Source organism: Tinamus guttatus, unplaced genomic scaffold (genome assembly GCF_059628265.1).
Source record: "Tinamus guttatus ecotype Peru unplaced genomic scaffold, ASM5962826v1 Tinamus_guttatus_pri_ptg000846l, whole genome shotgun sequence".
NCBI lineage: Eukaryota > Metazoa > Chordata > Aves > Tinamiformes > Tinamidae > Tinamus > Tinamus guttatus.
The window spans coordinates 81,889-103,809 of NW_028289380.1; the positions used below are offsets into that span (position 1 = coordinate 81,889).

Genomic DNA, 21,921 nt, shown 5'->3' on the forward strand with positions numbered 1-21,921 from the left:
TTATAATAAAAAGGAGAAAGTGCTTCATGTCTTGGCGCGAGCTCCTTCCCCCCTGGCTGGTGATCGCAGCAGGACTGACGGGCATTGTGCTCCTTTGTGTCTCCACTAAAGATGTGCCCACCACCCCTCTCTGGAGCAAGGTAAGGGCGTCTGTCTCAGGCAGGGAAGCCAAGCCCGGGTCAATGGGGCAATGGGGCAATAAGCAGAGGGGGAGATCCTTGTCCAACAGGGTTGCTTCTTAAGTAACAGTTTCCTTGAGCTTCTCCTTGACATTTAAACAAATAAAAGCCTGTTGGGCTTTGTTGCTTCTGACATTTATTGGGCTGCCGAAGGACCTGCTAGTCCAAATCAACAGGCTGAGAAGGGGACTAGCACAAGGTTGTGAGGATGGGGTAGTCTCCTTCAAAATGCTGTAGTTTGTCAAACAAAGCAAACCGGCCCTTTGGCTTCCAGGTGTTCAGCTGCTCAAGGAAAGCACAGGCTGAGTATTGTGCACTCTGTAGCAGAAACATCCCTGCAGGCTCAGTACAGAGCTTCCCCAGAGCACTAAGGGTCCAGTGGCTTAAATGGCTCTGAACTGCTTCTGCCCTTAAAAAACAATCAAAAACCCCAAACAAACAAAAACACTTTTATGCCTCCTCCTTTTCTGTCCCTTCCACTTTTGATTTTTACCTGAGAGCCAACCTGCTCTAGGCAACAGATTCAGACCTGCCCAGTGATCCAGGGGTTAATCCCTATCTGCTTATGCCTCTTGATGCAAAGCTGCTGAGGCGAGGTCAGGCGCATGCTGTGGTTGTCTTGAACAGAAGTAGGTTAACCTATGATTTTGGTGACGCTCCCCACACCCACACTCTGCTCAGAAACAGAACTGCATTAAAAAAATCCCTACTGTTCCATGTTCTGCCCACCCGAAATAGCAGCCAGCTCGACATCCTTCCATGATGCTAATGCATGGCATAAATGTGATCTATGGGATCTTCTCCTTTTGCTCCCAACCGCAGCCTCATTCTGTGAGGGAGAAGCAAAAAAAAAAAAAAAAAAAAAAAAGTGAGTTCCTCCACCAAGATCATTCATTTCTTCCTCTTCTCTGCGAGCAATATGAGCTGTCACTTGCGTGGGAGGATGCCATTGGCTCAGGCAGGGAGCTCCGTCCTCCTGCATTCCTGCTCAGGCTCCAGACACACGAGCTCCTGGCCTGGGAGCTGCAGCATGTGCCTGGCAGAGCGGAGAGCACACCCAGAATGGAAAGAGGAAGGAGCTGTTGCCAGGCTCTTTAGTGCTAAACCAACCTCTGAGGCTACTTCATCTCCACTCGGTCATGGTTACAATTTTTGCTGTGCAAGATACAGCTTAAGTCATACAGCACCGCATTCCCCCCCGATCGATCTCTCAAGCTTCCCTTCTCTCTGTGTGCGAAATGTCCCTGTTTGGTGTCACGTAATGAGGGTAGAAACACGAAAAGGTCTCCTTAGAAGAGGGCCATTTTGAGAGTGGGGACATTCATACCAGCCACTAAGCTGTGCTGTGGGGTATCCTTGCCACTTACTCCCATATCCACACACTGAGCTGCAGAAAGTGAGAAAGCCTTAGTCTCAGTGCTAGATGCTGGAGAAGACTCACTCACAGCAAGTAACTGTTCAGAAATCATGTGTTGACAGTTGCCAGCTTTGCTGCAGTGTTACCTTGGTCTCTGTGGGACTGCTGTGCTGGAGAGCACACGTGCTGGTCTGCCCGAGCACGCTGCAGCTCAGGCAGAGCTGGCATATTTGGGGGCAAACCTCATCTGTGTCACACCATCTCTGCTGGGGGCTGCAAACAGACATGCAAGTCTCCAGTTCCTCAGATGCAAGAGCAAGTCACAGTCCTCTGCTTCCTCCCGAAATGTCTTGTGTCTAGCAAAGCAAGCTGGCAGCAACTTGAGTCCCAGAGTTAGCAGAGAGCCTGTGTCGTGCTGCCTCCCCCATCTTTAGGGCCTGTTTCTCGAGCTGCTCCCAAGGGCAACCCTTTGCAGGGTTTCAGGAGCTGCTACAGAACATGTCCAGCACCTGCCACTGCAGGGTTGCACTGAAGGGTTTCCCCACTCCCGCTGCTCCTCACATGTATTCAGCAGCACAGATGCTTTAGTGCAAATGCACATTATTTTCTGGCTTCATCCTTTCTTTGAATTTAAAAAGAAAATTCAAACACTGCAGTGTGGGCACAGGGGGTTTCCCAGCATACTAGTTAATCAGCGTTACACAACGTGTGCATGCTGTGGTGCTTAGCTATAATGCTTTGTGGTTTTCCAGTATGGTGTTGTCCTGGATGCTGGACCATCCCACACCACCCTGCTCATCTACCAGTGGACTGCTGGCAAAGTTAACAACACCGGGGTGATCAGGGAATGGAGCTCCTGTACTGTGCAAGGTATGTGTTTGGGACCTCTATGGAATGGGCATGAGATGACTGGAAATGGAGACAGTTGAGTTGACCCATTTCTATAGTTTATGAGTCCTGGGGCCTTCCTCACTGATTTGAGTAAGTTCAGCCCTGCCAGAGCCAGCTAAGCAGCATTCATGCATTAATACTTGGGTTTTAATTCCCTGTCTCCCAATCTCACTTTGCTGTTGAAGCAAGGCAAGGTGTTGGGAGATCCTCAGCTCCAGGCCAGTGTGCAGTGGGAGGGCAGCTGCAGCGCGCAGAGCAGGGGGCTCATGCTCTCACAGCCCCCCAGCAATACCTGCCACACAGAGGCCATGCAAGAGCAGTTCCCTGAAAACTTGCAAGCATCCTTCAGCTGCTGCCATGTGGTATCATCACTTGCTATGTTGAAGATTACCTCTGCAGTTCAGTTGTTTGGGTACTTATCTGAACCTGCAGCAGTGTCATGACGTCCAGGCTAGTGTGTCTCTCCCCCAGCTGCAAGCAGCAGCCCTCAATCTGCGTGGAAATGCAGTCCAGTGGAGAGCTGAGTCACTAATGAAACTGGAGGGGAAATCATGGTTGGACCTTAGGCAGCAGGCAAGGACTTGGAAATGGCAATTCAAATTCCACTTTTGCTCATCTTTGAGTAGCTCAGCTCCATACAAGACCTGGGACAGCAAGATTTGTGTCAAGCTGGTCATGCAGCCAGGAAGATGAGTGGCTAGAGAGTGAGGAAGCAAAGCCCTATATGGGCAGTAGTTTAAAAACATTAAAAGAAAAATAATTGATTCTTACCAGAAAGATGAATTGGGGCTTGCACTCAGCTTCTCTCCACGCAGCAGCAGGTTTCTCCAGAGCAGAGGTGCTCTGCTTGCAGACATGGGCTGTGGAAACACTGTCCACCAACACACAAGGAAGTGGCTGCAAGAGGCAACTGAGACACAACTCTCATGTCTGTGTCAGCGTGTCGTTATGCTTATCTTTGACCAAGGTAAAAAACACACTTTTGTGGGTTGAGACATCCTCAGCTGTAAGAGCTCTCACATGCCTCATGGAGTATGATTTAGGATTTATATATATTTGGTATTTTGCTCCCAGTGCTGTGTTCTAGAAGACTGGGTACTATTCCACTGAAATACTCCTTTGATCTGCCTGTGACAAGTCCTGTCTCTGCAGCCCTACAAGGCATGCTTAATCTCTTTGTAACTTCTCTCACCTTTCTCCCACATCTTCCCATGGGATATTTCACATTTTCCCCTGATCCTTAGGTCCTGGAGTTTCCAGCTACTCAGATTCTCCTCAGGAAGCAGGGAAGAGTTTGGAGCCATGCTTGCACTGGGCCCGGAAAGAGATCCCAGCAGAGCAGCACAGCCAAACCCCCCTCTACTTGGGAGCAACTGCCAGCATGAGGCAACTGAAGTAAGTCAATGTTGCAACCCACATGCAGAGATCAGCACACGTCATGTGGATCGTTCTATAAATGAGTGTCACCCTGTCTGCTCTGCAGAGTGTTTCAACCCTAACCCACTGGTCAGGTAAACCTTCCTCAGCTGCCTGTGCTCTCAAGGGGAGTACAGCACAGCTGGGTGCCCATGCCAGGCCCCCAAACCGCCCACGGGATGCCAGGCTTGCTGCTGCTACCAGTCTGCATAGTCTCCATCACAACCAGGGCTTGGGACAACATCTGTCAGTTTGGAAGCTGGCATGTTTTCAGTTTATGTGACAACCCACATGAATTTGCTGTGCTGGTTCTTGTCAGCAGGCTGGGAGCTGTGGTGGGAAGCTCCAGTTTATCATATGGGCTGCTCTGGACCCTTCTCTCAATTACCTCATTACTGGAACTTCTCCATCTCCTATTAGACACTGGGGAAAATTAGTTGGGGAGGGGACAGGTCAGTGGGGCAGGGCCACAGATCTGGCAGGGCCAGAGGGATGAGAACTCAGGGCTCCCAAATTCTCAAGCAGCAGCCCAGCTGCTCAATCACCCTTTGAAATTTTTGTTGCCAAGGCTGTGCTTTCCCCCCGTGCTGTGTGAGGGGAGGAGGCAGTGGGAAGAGGATTCTCATTGCATCTCACTGTACTCTTAACTCAAACTAGAAGACCTGGTGCTGGGGGCTAGTCCCGGTGGGGACCTGTAACAAGAAATGTGCTGCTTTTCCTTTTCTGTCTAGCCTCACCAATCCCATCCTCTCCGATGCTCTCCTTGCGGCCCTGACAGTGGCCCTGAAGTCAACCCCCTTTGACTTCCAGGGGGCACAAATCCTGTCCAGCCTGGATGAGGAAGCATTCAAGTGGGTTGCTGTTAACTATGTCCTGGAGAACTTCATCAAGGTAAAGGGGGATCCTTCCCTGCAGAGTACAGAGCTGAGAGACTCCCATTATCCAACATCAATGCACAAAGGGGTTGTTAAAGCTCTGTACTTTGAACAACATGGAGCAGAGCTCCCACTGCCTTTGAAAGCAGGCAGGCCATCTCAAGCACCAGCTGGCTGGTAGACAGGAGGGGACAGGGTCAGGCAAATGTTAGCACCACTGGCAACAGCAGAGCCTGCCTCCCGTCCCACACCCAGCCCAAAGACAGAGTATTTACATCAGCAGTCAGAGAAACCTCCCTGCCTCCACTGCTAACTTCAGCATTGCCAAAATCAGTTCTGCAAGACTGAGGGAGATGAACCCACAGGATTCTTCTGACAGGAGGATCACTGTGGCAGTAAGGCAGCACTTGAGGCCCTAGCTGCCCACCCTAGCTGCCCACCCGGCATCCCCACTATGCTCTCACCTTTCCCCTGCTCTCACCTGCAGAGACCATTGCCTTGAGCTGCCCTCTGAGGTGGTGACCCCAGAGCTCCATTTGCTATCGTGGCTGCGGGGAGCTCTCTGTGCAGATGGCAGTGCTTGCACAGGGGCTCTCTGCTCCCTCCAAAGCCACCAGCTTGGCATCCTTGTCACTGTGGGGAGATAGAAGGTGGGCTGTACTGTACTAGAAAGCTGCTTGCGCTCCCTCTGTGCGGGAATGCTGGCTTCTCAGCAGATGCACAAGTGGTGAGACGTGACCTCTCTGTTTCTCTGTGTCAGTACGACTGGCGAGGACACTTGGTCCCCTCTAGGAAGGAGATGGCAGGAGTGCTGTCCTTGGAAGGAACATCAGCACAGCTCACCTCCCAGATGGAAGAAGAGAACGAGGCACCAAAAGAAGGAGTGAGGCTGCAGCTGTACGGGCAAACACACGAGGTGCACACTCGCCAGTGCCCCTGCCACGGTGCGGAGCAGCTCCGCAGCAGGCTGCTCTCCATGCTCATACAGGTGAATATCTGCTGGTGGCACCTGCAAGTTTGCTGGATACCAAGTCTACCCCCTGCGCCAAATGACAGTGTGCCCGAATCAATGTCCTCCATGCAGACACGAAGGCACCCACTCGTTTCTTATTTGCAGGCTGTCTGGCTCAGTGCTTAACACACATGAGCACTGAATTGCTGTTCAGAGGTGCTAACAGCACCGTGATGGTGGAAGGAAACAAACACTTCTTTCCTTTGGCTCCTCTGAACTGCTCCTCCATTCTACAAGGTACCTGGGCACCAGCTGGGACCTTGTCATGAATCACTTCGGTGCCCACTAAAGCCATTTTTTTCAAAAATGAACTCAAATGAATTCACCCCCCCACTGGCCTCCCTGTAAACCTGCTCCAGCCACACCTTCCTCTAGGGAACAGTCCCCTATCTGAGGCTCACATGCAGACCCACTTCACAATTATGTGAGAGGGAATCCCCAGGGATGAGAAATGCTAATTCTTGAGGTGTTCCCACCAACCTGCGTGGCTCTGTGGGCAAATAGCTAATCAGAAGAGAGGATTAGGAAGCTGCACGGTACTTGGGTCACCATAGTTACCAGGAAGCATGAGGGTTGAAGCACCACAAAACGCTGAATTCCCAGAAATTCAGGGACCAGACTTGTGAATATAGACAAAGCAGGAATAGAATGGCTGTTGAAGCCAGGACAGAACAGCCTCTGCATTGAAATTGTATTTCTAGCCTGCCAAGGGTAAGACAGGGCCAGGACTCCCACAGGTTATAACTTCTCAGCCCTCAACAGCAAGCAGTCCCTGCAGCCTGCCTAAATTGAGTGGGAGCTGGGACCACGCTGCCCAGAGGTCTATGGCCTTGTAGCTGAGCAATGTAGATAAGGTCTTCTGCAAATCTTGTGCAACCTGCCTGCCCCTGGGTCTCCTTTCTTGCTACCTGTCTCCATTTATGCTGCCCCTCTAGGATCAGAGAAATGGGAAACCTCTGTCTAACCCCTGCTGGCCCCTCGCCTACTCCCAGCAAGTGCAGTGGCGTTCGGTGCACGCCAGGCCCTGTGCTGTCAGCGATGACACCCTGGGCACCCCCAGCCCCCAGGACATGTTCAACGTTACTGGCTCCAGCAATTCTACTGCCTGCAGGAGACTTGTGCAAAGTCTGCTCAACTCCTCTTCTTCCTGCAGCTTCTTCAAGCTTTCTTTTGACAGTGTTTTCAAGCCTCCCCGGACCAAGTTTCTGGTAGGTTCTCATTTACACTGGGCTAAGCAATTGGCATGAAAAACCCCTGAAATTGGGCCAATTTCTTACTCATAAATGTAGTGGGACTAGCCAAGCTGTACCCTTGGCTAGCCAGGACTGCCAGCGCTCTGGCTGGCACTGAATACCCAGTGCTAATGCTGTAAACATGCATGTCCTGCCCTGTCCCCTCCTCAGGACACATTGCTCAAAGCGGCACCCCAGGTTTCTCATGAGTAATCGTGATCCCAGGGGTCCGCAGTATCTGCTTGTGCGATAAGGTCTGGGGAGCCACAGAGCTGTAATGGAGCTCCCGTCCTGCACCGAGCATCTTCTCCCACAGCACGTCTGTGGGGAACCCTTCTGCCCTTATCTAAGCAATCACCTGAGGATGCTCTGCCACAACTGTTGTTCTATAGAAAAAGCTAGATCTAATGGGCAAAGTCACTGGGATGTTAAGACAGGACCAGCTCAAGATCCTAGGATGCACAGAGTGCATTCCAGAGAAGAAATTACAGAAATCACCACAATTTCCTGCCACCAAGAGCATCCCATGGATACAGTGCCAAGGAGCATAAGGACTAGCAACCTAACTTCAAGACAGGACCAGAAAGGCTGGTTCAAGTTAGAAACAGTCCAGCTTCCCTCTTCAGACAGCAACTGATGCTGCTTTGTCAGTGGCTATCAAACACAAACAGGCAGAAAGGCCATCCTGGAAACATGTCCCATGTCTACTGCCACTTACCTTCCCTTACACCCTGCACGGGGGCTTGCCAAGTGCAGTCCAACCTGATCATTATTTCTGCTGCTCTTACAGGTGATTTCTGAGGCCCTGGACTTCCTGAGAGAGGCCGTATCCTCTCCTGACTTGAGCCAGGCGGTCAACAAGCTCTGTGGGATGTCTGCCACAGAGGTAAATGTGCAATAACTTGGTGCACAGGGACAGGGCAAAGCAACAAACAATCTAGTTGTAAAAGCTCATGTGACTCAGGCTGACAGAGCTGTAAGTTACTGACCCCCTCAGGGGAAAAAAATGAATTTGCCTGCACTTTTTTTCTTTTTTTTTTTTAACTTTGAGAAAACAGGCTCTTTTTATTTCCCTTCCTCTCAAATCCCAGCTGTTGCTAACACCTGGGCTCAATTAAACGAAAAGCCACAACTACTTTTTACTGCATATTAGGGATGGAGGGGCAGCCTGCCCAGTCTTGCTTATACATCACCTTGTTCTTCCTGTTGTCCCTCTCTCCTTACACACAAGGAGCCCATCTACTCAGTCTAGGGATTTTCCTATTTCACCTAGGCCCATGAAGACTGAACCACAGGGGTAAATAACAGCTCTTTTGCTAGCTTGGCAACTTCGGAAGTCACCCTCATTTGAGCTGACAGTGACCGAGTCCCCCTTCCACAGCAACATCCACATTGGCCATTCTCTACAGCATTTAACCATGCGGTAGCAAGGCCTAAAACGTTTTTTTTCCTGGAGAGAAGAGGAAGATCTTAGTGTTCTTGTTGAAATAAAGACATTAGCACAACCTAACTAGAGAGCGGAGACTCATACCAATGGCCACCTGCAGGACAACTGGAGAAGTGGGTTGTCAGTTCTGCTACTCTTGGAACTGCCTGATCTTTTAACGAGATGGGGACAAAGACACAGAGGTGATGGTGACTCTTAGAAAACAGCTCGGTGGGTATGGGGCAGCAGGGCCTCAATCTGCATAGGACACAACCGCATCTCCTCCAGCCCTGCAGTCAGCCCAGAGCAGGGCACGATGGGTTTTAATCAGGCCTGAAATGCAGCTGATTTTTCTTTCCTTCCCCTTCCACCTGCTTTTGGAAATGACACCAGCTAGTTAAGGAATCCAAGAAAAGTCTGGATACACTTGCTGATTACTGTGCTGTATCCACCTTCATCTTCCATCTGAGCACAAAGGGATACACGTCTGACCTGAGCAGCTCCGTTCGGACCACGTTCCAGGAGGTCGGTACCGGTATTCCAATTGGGAGGGGAGGGTGGTTTGCGTAAAGTCAGACCGTCGCACACCCACACGCCCTAACCAATTGTGTTTCTCCAGCAAGATATTTTCATAAATTAAATTAACAATTCTAATGATCAAAAAAGTAATCTCAAAGAGATAAGATTCCATTTGTCTCCACTAAAAATCAGATGGGTCAAAAAGCCTGCGACCAAGAGCAGGGACAGAAGATAGATTAGTTGCTACTTAATGCTAAGGACAAAAGGCTGATATTATTTCCCAAGCCAGGAGAACCCACCTAATCTCTTTGCAATCAACTTCATATCAGTAACTGGTGGAGCCACCACTAAAATTCCTTCGAGATCTGGAACCCTTCTGGGAAGGAAAAGGGGATTTGTTGCAGGTCTTTTAAATGTTTTCCTTCACAAAAACAAAGCAAGCCCATTCCCAAAGCTGTTCTCAGCTTCTCAGCTCACGGACAAAGGTACGGTAACAGAGCCTTGGCACAGGCTGCCCAGAGAGGCTGTGGAGGCTCCTTCTCTGGCGATCTTGCAAAGCCACCTGGATGCCGCCCTGTGCCCTGTGCTCTGGGTGTCCCTGCTGGGTTTGGACTGGATGATCTCTGGAAGCTTCCTCCAACCTCAACCCTTCTGGGATTCTGTGAAACGTACAGTCCCATACTTTCCAAATATGGCCACACTGGTAATAGTGGTTCTATCATGTATCTGAAAAAGTCAGATTCATGGTCCACCCAAGGATTCCTGAGATAAACTACTTACAGCATAAGTCTGAGGCCTATCCAGGAGCCAGAGGCAAAACTACCAACAACATATTCAGGAAGATCAGCAAACTGAAACGCAGGAGAAAGAGCAGGATGTAGGTGCATCTCCAGCGCAGCCCAGGGGAGAGGCGAGTGCCCAGGCCCGAGCATAACCGGAGCTCCCTGGCCAGGGCGGAGGGTGAAAGCTCCCGGCGAGGCTGGTCAGGCCACACCAGCCTGTCAGTGCACTCAGCACCCTGGCAGCAGGAGAGGCTGCTCTCTTGAGAATTCAAGCCTTGGATCAAACTCAAATAAAGCATGTTAGGCTTTAGACCTGTTCACAGAAACACAGCTGCGGTCCAGACTTAGGCTTCTCTATCTGCTTCTGTTCTGACCTCCTTTTTTATTTCAATAGATTGGTGATGTATCATCTGGCTGGACTCTTGGGTACCTGTTGACTCTGAGCAACACCATCCCACAGGACAACCCAAGCTTCCTCAAGGGGATTGAACCAGGGATCTGGTCTTTGCTCCTCATCCTCTTTGTTGTGTTGCTCACTGGTGCTTTCATGCGCATTTCATACCGAGTGATGGCCAAGGAAAACAGCTCCAGTAACAGGAACAGCAGTGTTTTTGATGACAACTGACTGCTATTCCAAGACTGGATCTCCTGTGAGAGTGCAGTTAACAAGGTACAAATAGAAAAACACAAGTGTACCGCAGTGGGAGATGCCAGGGATTTCCTGCAAGGCTTCAGAGCCTCAGTGCCTTATTTTAACCTGCTGTTCAAGTGCCAGCACTTGCACTGCTGTAGACAGAGACAACAGATCTTGCTCTGCCGGAGCAAGAGACTCCTGCAGGAGACTCAGACTCCCAGTGGATGGCAAGCAAAACGTTCTCCACCTGTCAACTTGCACAGATCTTGCTTGGACTGCAACTAAGATTACAGGCATTCGCACAATGGAATCATGCCCTCGAGCAGTGCTGTAAACACAACTATGAAGTTAATATTGAATAACCTTTTTCAGTCAAGAGGTGGTTTCTGGAAAAGGTGCTCTGTCTCTTCTGACTACCAAAGAGGAGATTCCTACAACATCTCCAATAACAGAGACTGAAACTGCCTTAAAATACAATTGGAGTGTAACAGCTAACTTGCTTCCTTCTTCTAGAGAAAAAAAAATCAAAACTATTTTTTTTTTCCTGCTACTGCTGATCTACTTTTCCATCTTAGCCAAGGTATGCATGCCAGCCTCCCTTCCAGGGAATGCTCCTTCTGAGTGATAATCCTTCAAAGCAACGGTCCTTTTTTGGTGGTAATGGTGCTGCTGTCAGTGTTATCAGTTTTACAGTAGCAGGCAGAGGTCCTGGTGGAGATCAACAGCTTCCTGCGGCAGCATACTTTGAAAGGAGCTATTAAGAGAATCTCCACCATTGCAGAAAATATACAGAGCACCAAAGGAGAAACAAAAGGCACAGAAATTCAGCTGAGCTCCTGCCTCTCAGCTAAGCCACAGTAGCTCAAGATTACACTTGTCAACTTAAACTCTTTCATCAGGGGTTAAATTAATATGTTTTATCCTACATTTGTTAAATCTGGGGACATGCTTGGCTCAGGTTCACCAGTTCATTCAGCTGCACTGAAGTGCCTGCCATGCTGACTCTGGAAGGTAAAGTAGTTCATCTAATACTGCCCTTTAGAGAACAGCAGAGCCAAGAACAAAAGCTGAATCTCCCAGCTGTCAGTGCAATGACTTCTGTGTTAGGCTGCCACCGAAGTTACCTGATAATCCAATACTCAGGATTCCTCTGGGACTTAGCAGTCATTCTAGCTCCTCTGATCTGCTCTGCTCAGCTAACAGATGAGGTGCAGTACAAGTCCCCATTGATACTGTAAAGAAAATTCAGACCTTTAATTTTTCAGGCTAATAAATGCTTTTACTATAGCATTTAGAGTTCACTTTTCAGATTTTTTCAGTGACTTACATAAGCTCTGTTAAAAGCCAAAGAAATATGTACCTCCAGCTCATTTCAGACTACTTTAACCATTGCTTAAAGATGCAGCGAGGTGCCTTGTACAATCTTTAAAGCTACCATGGTGCTCAATCCATTCAAATCTGTATATTAATCATTTGTGCTACTAATTCGCATACAGAAACTCCCATTCATAATATCAGTGGGTGTACTCATAAATTTTCAAGCCAAATAATGAAGATTTGGAACTTGTCGGGCAAGTTTGGAGGGGTGCGGAAGCAAATTTAAACAAGCTTCATATTAATTTCTTTGAGTTGCACATTAGATATTTTAATTATATCATGTTATTAAAGATACTTTAATAGCCTGTCTGTGTTATTCTTGGCTAGAGATGAAAGCAGAGGTTTTATTGTGCATACAAAGTGTGGGAGGATGGGGGATGCTGACTGGGCCGCTGTTTAGTGCAGAGCTGTTGTGCTGTGCACTTTGGGGTCCCTGCAGACACTCTCTTCCCAGTGGCAGGCAGGTGGCAAATGCCTTCAGGTAACCTGGCTGTTGGTAGCTTGTTAATGAGACAAGTCAACATCTTTGATGTATTCTTTGCTTTCTGCAAAGGCATTCAGGCAGGCCTGCACAGAAAAAGCCTGAGGTTGTCAGGGGTATCAGGGAAATTCCTGGGATTTCACTCCTCCCACATCTGGAAATGCTATCATTAAACGGGGCGCTGCCCCTGGGACCTGTCAGCACACAGGAGACCTCTGGGATTCACACTGAGAAGGATCTTGCTCGAGAAGGATCCTACCACTGCCAGAAGTGGAAATAAATCAGTGAGATGCCAAAAGCACCTTCATGTCAGCCCAGCACAGGTTTGCAGAACTAATCCCCCAGATTACCTGTAGAGCAGAAATGTACTTAAAGGAGCTTTTTACATCAACTCCTTTGCTTTGAAACAAAGATGGCTGAAATCCTTTGGTAACAATGCGGTATTTCAGTGTGGAAATGATTAATATGGGGTTCACAAACCTGGTGTTTTTATATATAGTTTCTTCCCTTCTCAATAGAGGGTAAACTATGAGGAAGCTCTTCTAGCAAATGTCTGCTCACATGTAATATCACTAAGAAAGAACTCAAAAGCATTTGATATAAGCATTGACATCAGAGAGAAGTATCTATTTCAGCTGTAGACATACAGTAAGTTAGCTGACTTGCAGCAGACTGGCCTAAAGTTCCTATCAGCATATTTGCAGAGTACATTAAAACCTTGTCTTTCTTCCGGATTATACCAGTTCCACAGTGTAAGGGTTCCTAGTCATTACATCCCATCCAGATTGCTTTTTTTTTGTGTGTGTGTGTATTTTTGAGCTGTTCTTGGCCTACAGTTGTGAGCAACTTACTCCTATGGGCAGCTAGTGAACTCCCACACAAGTGGAGAGAAATAATGGTACATTGCCCACAGTTTAGTTCTGCAGTTCCCCAAACCACCACCATAGGAGTAGAATCGTTTATTTTTTTCTCCTTGTTCTGAGGCATCAAACTCCCTGGAATCATCAGAGAGTATCCTAAGCCTTCCTGTCAGTAGTTGGCTGTGTATGAAGTGCTACTTTTGAGATTACGGGTATTTCACAGAACACTTACAATGGATGAATCACTGCACTGGGATTTCAAGCTGTACTCACACCAAAGCACTGGTACGGACTTCCTGAGAGATCCTGGCAAGTCACAAGGTGGTTCAGGAGAAGTGTGTGCCTCCAGAACCTCGCAGAACTTGCCATAACGGATAAGTTTCAGCTTTCCACTGGTAATGCAGTGCCTGTAACTGTTTCTCTCTTCCAGATATTGTCCTGTCTGTGAACATTTCCATTTTGGTGGTCAAGGGAAGGTCTCTGAAATTCAAAGCGTAAACTTTTTAAAGCTGTTTGTGGCTGTTGTTATAAATAATAGTGAAATCGCTTGAAAACCACAACCACTGGTGGAACAAATCCAGCACGACATGAGAGGAATGGCTTTTCCAGATCCAGATAACTGGATTTAGAGTTCTGTCACTATAGTTTTGTTTTGTTCTTATACCATGCCCATGATCATGCATCTGAATATCTTCCAAAGAAATAGGAAGCCGTACCATGTTTATATCCTACCTTGTGGTCTATCAGTCCTGCTTCATGAGCTAATTCAGGATACATGGAAGTAGATGAAAAGGCTATCAATACAATTAACCTGCTTGAAAACTGGAATCAGTAAAACTCACTTTTGCCCCAGTTTTCTCTAAAATGTCCTTTCATAATGCCATCAAATACGGAAAAATCAGTGTTTTGGTATTCTGAAAGTGTAGCACACCCAGACTCTCCAACGTGCACTAGCACATAGTAGAGAGCATGCAGGTTTGACCCGGGTTCAGCTCTGCCCTTGTGACTCTCCAACTCGCAGTCAGGCTTCTCGCAGTACAGTACCGTCAGGACTCCTGCTCCAGTCAGGTGAACACTGAAAACAAGCTCCTCCTCCTCGGTGTGTAATGACAGCGCTTAGTCACAAGAGGGAGGCTGGCTGAACGCTTACTCGACAGCACCTCAGCCTTGGGTGCACCTCAGCCCTTACGCAACCAGTAGAAACTTGTCTCACTACAGATCAAATCTATTAGGAAGGGGGTTTGTTTGAAACTCGACAAGGAGACCTATGATGTGGACACAGATGAAAGACACTGCAATATGAAGCTCTCTATGTGTGAGATGTGAAATCAGCTCTTAGCAATTTAAGAAGTGTTGTCATTACCGGATGAGGCTTCTCAGTAGGGAGATGGGCAGCAGCACATACACTAGTGCTCGGAAAAGGCTCTTACGGACACCAGAGGGAGACTAATCCCCAAAAGGAAGAGGACCGCCCTGAGAATGAAATAGAGGGGTCTCTGGGAAAGACAGAGGAAGGATAAAATCAACTTCTGTGTAAAAGCAAGTTTACCTTTGTTCCCAGCAGGAGATGTCACCACCTCATGATCGAATTAGTCACTTCTCTGTGGAAATTGTCTCTGGTGAGTAGCTCTCCTGCATGAATGAAGGTGACGCTAGTAGTGTTTATCTCTGGACATTGTACAGCAGTTAAGCTGTAGAACTGGATCAAGGGAATCTGGGAAAAGTGTTCAAAGTTCACTGGTTTCAAGCATGAAGGAGATAAAAATCAAATGTTGGCAGCTAATGATGAACCTTCTGTCAAGGAAAAGCTGTTCTAATGTTATATTCTGTTTTCCAGTAATCACTGGCAGTGCTTAAGCCTCTTTTGAGTGCAAGCCCTGAAGTAACAGGCCCGCGGCCTCCTATAGAACAGAGGGGCTCGGTGGAAATCAGCAAACCAAATAGTAGGAGCTCTTCTTCCACGTAGCTATGGCTGAACCACAGAGGTCATTATTACAGAGATTGTTGACACCAAGAGCTTACATGGCTGCAAAAGGTAATTCGACAAATTTGTAAGGGGAAAAAAAGTCCATCAAGGCAATGAAACAGAATGACCGTTGCATGTGGCTAAAGAACTTCCTGACCCACTCGCCACACACACGTATGTTTACCCTGCTCATCTTTGGCACCAGCTCCTGATCATTAGAGACAAGATGCTGGCACGGACAGGCTCATGGCATGGTCCCATTCAGCTGCTCCTCTTCCTTCTGCCAGAAATCCCACCCTTGTCCCTCACTCACCAGTCTGGGAACAGCCCCTCATGTTCCAGTCTTTCCTCAGCAGATCCCCAGAAATAACAAGTGGAGAGAAAGACCAGAATGACCAAATGCCTGCACATGCCCATGTCATGTAACTGAAGCAGCCCCAGTGCTGAAAACAGGTGCCATGCCCATTCACTCTGCAATGTTCCTCTGCTGAACTCAGAGCTGCACCTGTATAAATGGAATTTGCTCCATGCTTGGACTCCTGACAGCCCCAGCACCATCCCAACCCCAAATACTAGACTCAGTTTAAACATGGAAACAGAGTGCTGTCTTGTTGCTTGTATATCAACACAAGAATTAGGGGGATTGCCTGCCTACATGCCGAGGGGAAGCATGATCTCTTTATACCCTATTGCACAAAACACAACAGTGATTTAGTAAAAGAGGAACAAATAATACTCATAAAGAAGGTATCTCCTTGCTGTGCTCAAACTGAGTATACTCACAGGAAAATCTTTTTTCATTCTTTCCCAAAAGTTGCACAAAAATGCAATAAATAGTTAACAAATAACTTGTTTGAAAAATAGAAATTCAACTTTCAATGCTAGTTTTATCTTTACTACTGTGACTTCCTCTGGGTTACACCTAGGAACTCTGGCCTGGTCAAAACATCTCCTGATGTTTTCTACTACCGTCTTACTGCCATTAATTCATACAACAAACTTGAGGGTGGAAAACTCAGAAGCAGCTTAAATGAATGAGGTGCCTCTCACTTACAGCAATGTATAAAGAAAAAACCTCAAAAAAAATCAAATATCGCATAAAACAGATGTCTTCAACAAAAGACAGAATGTGTGAGGCGTGTTCCTCCCTAGGTTGGGCTTCCCCTCCCTGCTAGCCCTGTGTTTAGAAATGCACTTAAGCATTTTGTTCCATCAGGGTCGTGAAATTGGAATTTTTTTTTTCCTCCTAGAATTTGCCCAGTTGGCAGCACTCTGTGCAGATGGCTGCCCTTCGAGGGAAGGCTCCGAGCGAGAGGTGGCTCTGGCAGAAACCTGCCGCTGTCCTGGCGAGCTTAGCCCCCGGAACGCGCATGAGGATGCTGGGCGGCCACAGCCTCCGGGCTGGGGGCCACGAGAGCTCACGCCTCGCCGCCGCTCCCTGCAGCCAGGCTGCCTTCCTCCTCGCAGAGAGCCTAGCAATGCAGGTGGTTTGCTTCAATTTTAAACATGCAAAAATATTCCAAAGAGAATTCGTATCTGTTGGAGATCTGGATGTAGCTCAGGACAGAAGTGCTGGCTAACTGGGACAGCACTAGCAAAATTTGTATTTTGCATGAATATGAAGTGCCTCCTAATCCGCAGATTCTGCCAGGGAAACCTGTGCAGATTCAGACACAGAAGCTGAGTCGCCGCCATCACACAGCGTATCTGCTCTGCTGCATGATTCTGTGTAGCGTTTTGGAGCTAGATATAGAAGTCCTAACGGAGCAGGACACTTCCACTTCTTTTTTTTTTGCTGCCACTACCTGTTTGTCTCTACCCACGACAGAACAGCCTCCCAGACATTAAAGGCAGTGAGGGCTGAACCACAAGCACAGGCTGGCAGAGGCACAAGCTACAGAGGCTCATGATTTCTAATCAAGTGAGGAAAATAGATCTTGGGCACTGATGCGCAGACGTTCTCCTTCTGGCCCAGGCTGCAAAAAAAATCCCGGTATCTGCATGAATATCACCAACACTCGAAAAAGCAAATCTGCTGCTCCCCCTGCAGTGGCTCCCCCTGCTCGCTCTTTCACAGGCAGTGCTGCCTGGAGCTCCCAGTGCACGGGGCCTTGCGGATGCTGCTCTGGGCAGGCTTTCCTCACCCTCTGCACTGAGCCACTTTCCTAGACAGCAGAACACTGCGAGACACAAAACACAGGTATAAGAATAAACTCCCTCCTGCCTTCTTAGTCAGAGAGAACATGGTATTCAAGTTCTACATTATTCTGTTTGAAGATGAAAATAGCTGGATCCCATCCTGGAGGAAAAGATGTCTTTGCTGATTATTGCTCACTTGCTCTCGGGCAAGTCTGGCTCAGATTCCCCCCAACTACATTTGATACTTGAGTAAGATACTGAAGTTTTGGATCTGGTCACCTAACCCACCTGAACAGACACCAGAGAAAGGTGCTGTAGGGGAAGAAGGGGGGGCACATTAATGCTCTCCACCAAACATGGTGTGCATACAGCCCAGAGGCAGCTATTCAGTGCAACGTTTAAAATTAGGTGGGATAATTCTGGATCCAAATGTCTTTGCATGGCTCATCTATCTCCAAGTAAACTGCATAAACTCCTGTGTTCTGGCTTCTAAAGTGTGGCATATGCCAATGTGCTTTCCTCCGCCTCCAGGGACTGCCTGGGCACCTGAGACTCCTGAGCGGCTCTCCCAAGCCTGCTCGAGACTCCCGTGTTACTCCAGATCTGCTGGGCTCTTCTGAGGGTCTCTGGGGACTGTCCAGGTCCCCCTGGGGCTCCTCTGGGTGCTCCCAGGCTCTTGCCAACACTGTCAAGAGCTATTTTGTTTACATCCTGTAAACAGCAATCATCACCAACGCCGGTGTGAGTGGAATGCTCAAGTTTCTGTATTCATCAATAAGGGGGTTTCTCCACAGTTTGACAGGTGATCGACTCCCTTCGATGGCAGCCTGCACCTGACGACTGATTGGGTTCCCGAGACTGTCCAGAGACAGACGAGAAGCGGATCGGGGGATCCGCAGGTAGGACCAGGAGGGGGTCCTCAAGGGGTCTGACGGAAAGGACTAGGTCTGACGGAAAGGAAAGGACTACGTCTGACAGAAAGGACCTCCGGGTAGAGCTCAGTCCAATGGAAAGGGCTAGGTCTGACGGAAAGGACCTCCGGGTAGCGCTAAGTCTGATGGAAAGCACTAGGTCCGACGGAAAGGACCTCCGGGTAGCGCTAAGTCCGACGGAAAGGGCTAGGTCCGACGGAAAGGACCTCCGGGTAGCGCTAAAGTCCGACGGAAAGGACCTCCGGGTAGCACTATAGTCCGACGGAAAGGGCTAGGTCTGACGGAAAGGACCTCCGGGTAGCGCTGAAGTCTGACGGAAAGGACCAGGTTTGACGGAAAGGACCATTGAAATCTCACTGGTGAGTACTATGGGACTGGGCAACAAAAGGGGTGACAACCCCGATATGGACATCCAGGGAGGGCAGCAAAGGGAAGCCAAAAGAGGGTGCTGGGAAAAAGGTATGATGACCTCGACTTATACCTATATAGTCCCTTGGGAAGACTTTTGAGGGTTTGGGATAACTTATGCATTCCCTCAGAAATAATTAAGGATAAGTTACCAGGGGGATTTAGGTGGCCCCCTGTAGGGTCGGACGACGATCCTAGTCTTTGTCAGGGTTTGTGCCAGTATCTCAGTGATACTGAGAAGGGTCTCATCGAGAAAGAATGTGTGTCAATATGGGGCAATCTGCTGAGGGGTTGGAGTTGATGGCTGGATTGGGAATGTCAATTGATATTGTGGGGGATGATAAAGAAGTTAGCACTACTGTAACTTTGTGCAAAGTGTCTGATAAAGCTAGGCTGAAGTGAACTCAGAAGTGTGGGCAGTTCCAGGAAAATGATAAAACAGCAATTGACATGGACAGTCCTCCTGCAAGGATATACCAAGGCACCGGTCCTATTTGGACAAGCCTTGCAGAAAATACTGAAGGAATTTATCCCACTCCCAGGAGCCAGGTTATTGCAGTATGAAGTTACTCAATTTCTTGGCCCAAAAAGGGTTTAGGGTGTTGGGAAAATATATATATATATATTATATATATATTTGGGGCATATTTTGGCTGGAGGTTTAACCCAAAACAGCCCCAATGTTGTGGTATGGACATGAGAAGGAGAACAGAGCTTTAGAAAATTAAAAGATAAATTGACCCAGGCTCCAGCCTTAGCTCTTCTGGACACAAAGAAAGAATTTGAATTATATGTGGATGTCAAACAGAGCCGTGGCAAGGGAATTTTAGTGCAAAAGCATGGAGGCATGCAAATACCAATAGCTTATATGTTAGACCCAGTGGCTAAGGGGTGGCCTTATTGTCTGCAGAATTGCGCAGGTACGGTCCTAATGGTAACTGAGGTCCGAAAACTGACCACAGAGGGATCCCATGTTGTCAAGGTCCCATACCTTGTCAGGGGGCCTTGCTACCTGGAGGGGCTTCTGAAGCGAGGGAGGGTTTAACCCAGCTTCTTGTCTAACTGGTCCTGAGGGAGAAGAACCAAAGGAAATCCATGACTGTATTATATTTAAAGCAATATGTGGCCAGAATACTTTTTCTTGTGAAGTCTCTCTGACAGGAAGCCCAGCTCACAGACCCTCCCCTTGGATTTTGCAGTCCATGATATCCAACCAGGGGATTGGGTCTTGGTAACCACAGAAACATCAATCAAGACGGCTGAGCATGGATGGACTCATCATACCAGAGTTAAGATTTCCAAGACTCCAGAAGTCTGGACTTCTGAGTTGATCTGTACCGCTGGCTGGGAGTGGGTCTGGAAAATAAACTCTGGGTTGCTGGGTCTGTGAGAGTCCAGGAGGATATGAAGACTACTCATGGTTACTAGACATACTGAACGTAGGTTGCAGGTTGTTAGTTAATAACCTAGTTTGTAAAAACAAATATTGTCCAAAGAAGGAAAAAAAAAAAAAAGAAAAGAAAAGAAAAAGAGGAGGGATTGAGCGGAATGCTCAAGTTTCTGTATTCATCAATAAGGGGGTTTCTCCACAGTTTGGCTGAAGAGCAGGACAAAGGGAGGGGAGACTGAGTGGAGCCATGAGCCGAGCGGGACAAAAAGAGCCATCTGCAAGGAGATGGGGGCCTTTACAAAGGAGGGAAATAGGGGAATTCCCCCACATTCTTCAGCAAGGGGGACAAAGGAGTTGGTGAGCTCAGGTGAGACAGGTGGCGGGAGGCCAGAGTTCGGTGTAGGCGGGCCGGGAAGGCTGTAACTTCTGAGTACCTTGGCCAATGGGGAAAAGGAGAGGGCGTCCCTCGGTTGGGAAATTAGGATAAAAGGGGGGCTGTGTCCCCCAGCAATTTGAGAGACCCCACAGGGATATGCCCGGTGGACTCTCCCTTTATTCGAATAAAGGTTTAGGACTCCTCTGTCTCCTTTTGGACATTCAGTTCTTGACAGCGAGATTTTCCGCACACATGTTTTAGGCCAGCTATGAAAGGCTGCTCTATCTTCACCACCAAAAGCCTTCGTGATGTTATTCTTCAGCTCAGCGCACACCATGCAAAAAGAATCGAGGTCATCTGCTGCCTTTGCTGCAGTCCGCTCCCACATCAAGGCACCAGCCTGAGACAAGCCATGTTTGCAGTTCCCCATTAGGAGCCTCTTTCAAGTCCTAACTACATTATGAAACAGTAAGAGATGCTAGGACTTGTAGGCCTTGCTGGCATCCTAATGAATATACATAAAGGCTGTGCTACAGCAGCCCTCACGGCGCGTTCCAGAGAAGCTATGACCAACAAATGAACTGCCTATGCAAGAATGTGCTAACAGGCTGGGCTGCACAAGATGAGCAGCCCTGCAGAGCAGGAGAGAGGGGAAAGCAGACGTTTATTCAGCTTGGGATACTCAACTGCCTAATAACAGGGCTGGGCAGAAACAATCGGCTCAGGAGAGGTGTTGCCCAGTGGAGCGCTGTTGTGCTTGCTCTACAAAAGGCAGACACCACTCAAGCTCTGCATGGTGTTCTGTCAACTTGCTTATCACATTCGTGTGTCTTGTGTAGTACGTGAGAAATGTGACAGGGCCATGCTTGGAGTTCCCAGACGTCTCAGGCCCCTTGTGGCAGAACCCAGGCTGCTCTTTGGGAGCCAGGGCCAAAGCTGCTCGCCATCCCTGCAGAGCATCCTCACAGCCCCCCGGGCACCCTGCCGCACACACGGGCAGCTAGAGCCACCCCCTTCCCCGCGGGCACCGCAGCGCCGGTCAGGCCGCGCCCCGGCCTGACCCCTTCCCGCCACCCCGCCGCTGGGCGCAGTTGTCCCGGCAACAGCCGCCCAGCCCCGCCGCCTCAGGCGGCTGCGCGCCAGAAAGTGCTAGAAAGGCGCCGCACCCCGCGCATGCGCACAGGGACATCCCCTCCCCAGCGCCTCTGCGGCAGCGGGGGCGGGGACGGCGGCGGGATGCCCTCCCGGAGCAACCGGCGCCGCGGTGGGTGCCCCGAGAACGCAGCCGGGGGGAACGGCCCGGAAAGGTTCCCCCAAAGACCGTGTCCCCCCCGCCCCGCAGGAAGGAGGCGCTGCCGCCTACGCTGCGCAAAGCGCGCACGCGGCTTCGGGAATGGGCTGCGCGAGCCACCGCCTAGCGCTGGCTGCGGAGTCACTGCGACGGTTACTAGGACACTCTGCTTCCATCCAATCAAATGACGCGAGCTTATGGTCCAGCTCGGCAGCCAATCATACGCGACATCAATCATTCAATTAGGCCAATCGGGAGGGCGCTAAGCAAGGAGGGGCGGGCATTCCTGAGCGCCCGTTGCCTAACAGTAAAATCAACAGCAAAAAGGGGCGGGGCAAATAGGAGCGCACAGTTTGAGTGGCAGTGTTCCAGCCAATC

General features: G+C 49.0%; 1 protein-coding gene across 1 annotated transcript; it reads left to right on the forward strand.

The window, feature by feature from the left end:
• Positions 1–26: 26 nt before the first annotated feature.
• LOC104568602 (ectonucleoside triphosphate diphosphohydrolase 2) lies at positions 27–10,314 on the forward strand. The gene is made up of 9 exons (XM_010215508.2): positions 27–140; positions 2,289–2,406; positions 3,672–3,822; positions 4,575–4,734; positions 5,479–5,706; positions 6,666–6,938; positions 7,753–7,848; positions 8,782–8,913; positions 10,084–10,314. Exons 1-9 carry the CDS (start codon positions 27–29, stop codon positions 10,312–10,314), a joined length of 1,503 nt encoding a protein of 500 aa, XP_010213810.1.
• The last annotated feature ends 11,607 nt before the right edge of the window (positions 10,315–21,921 follow it).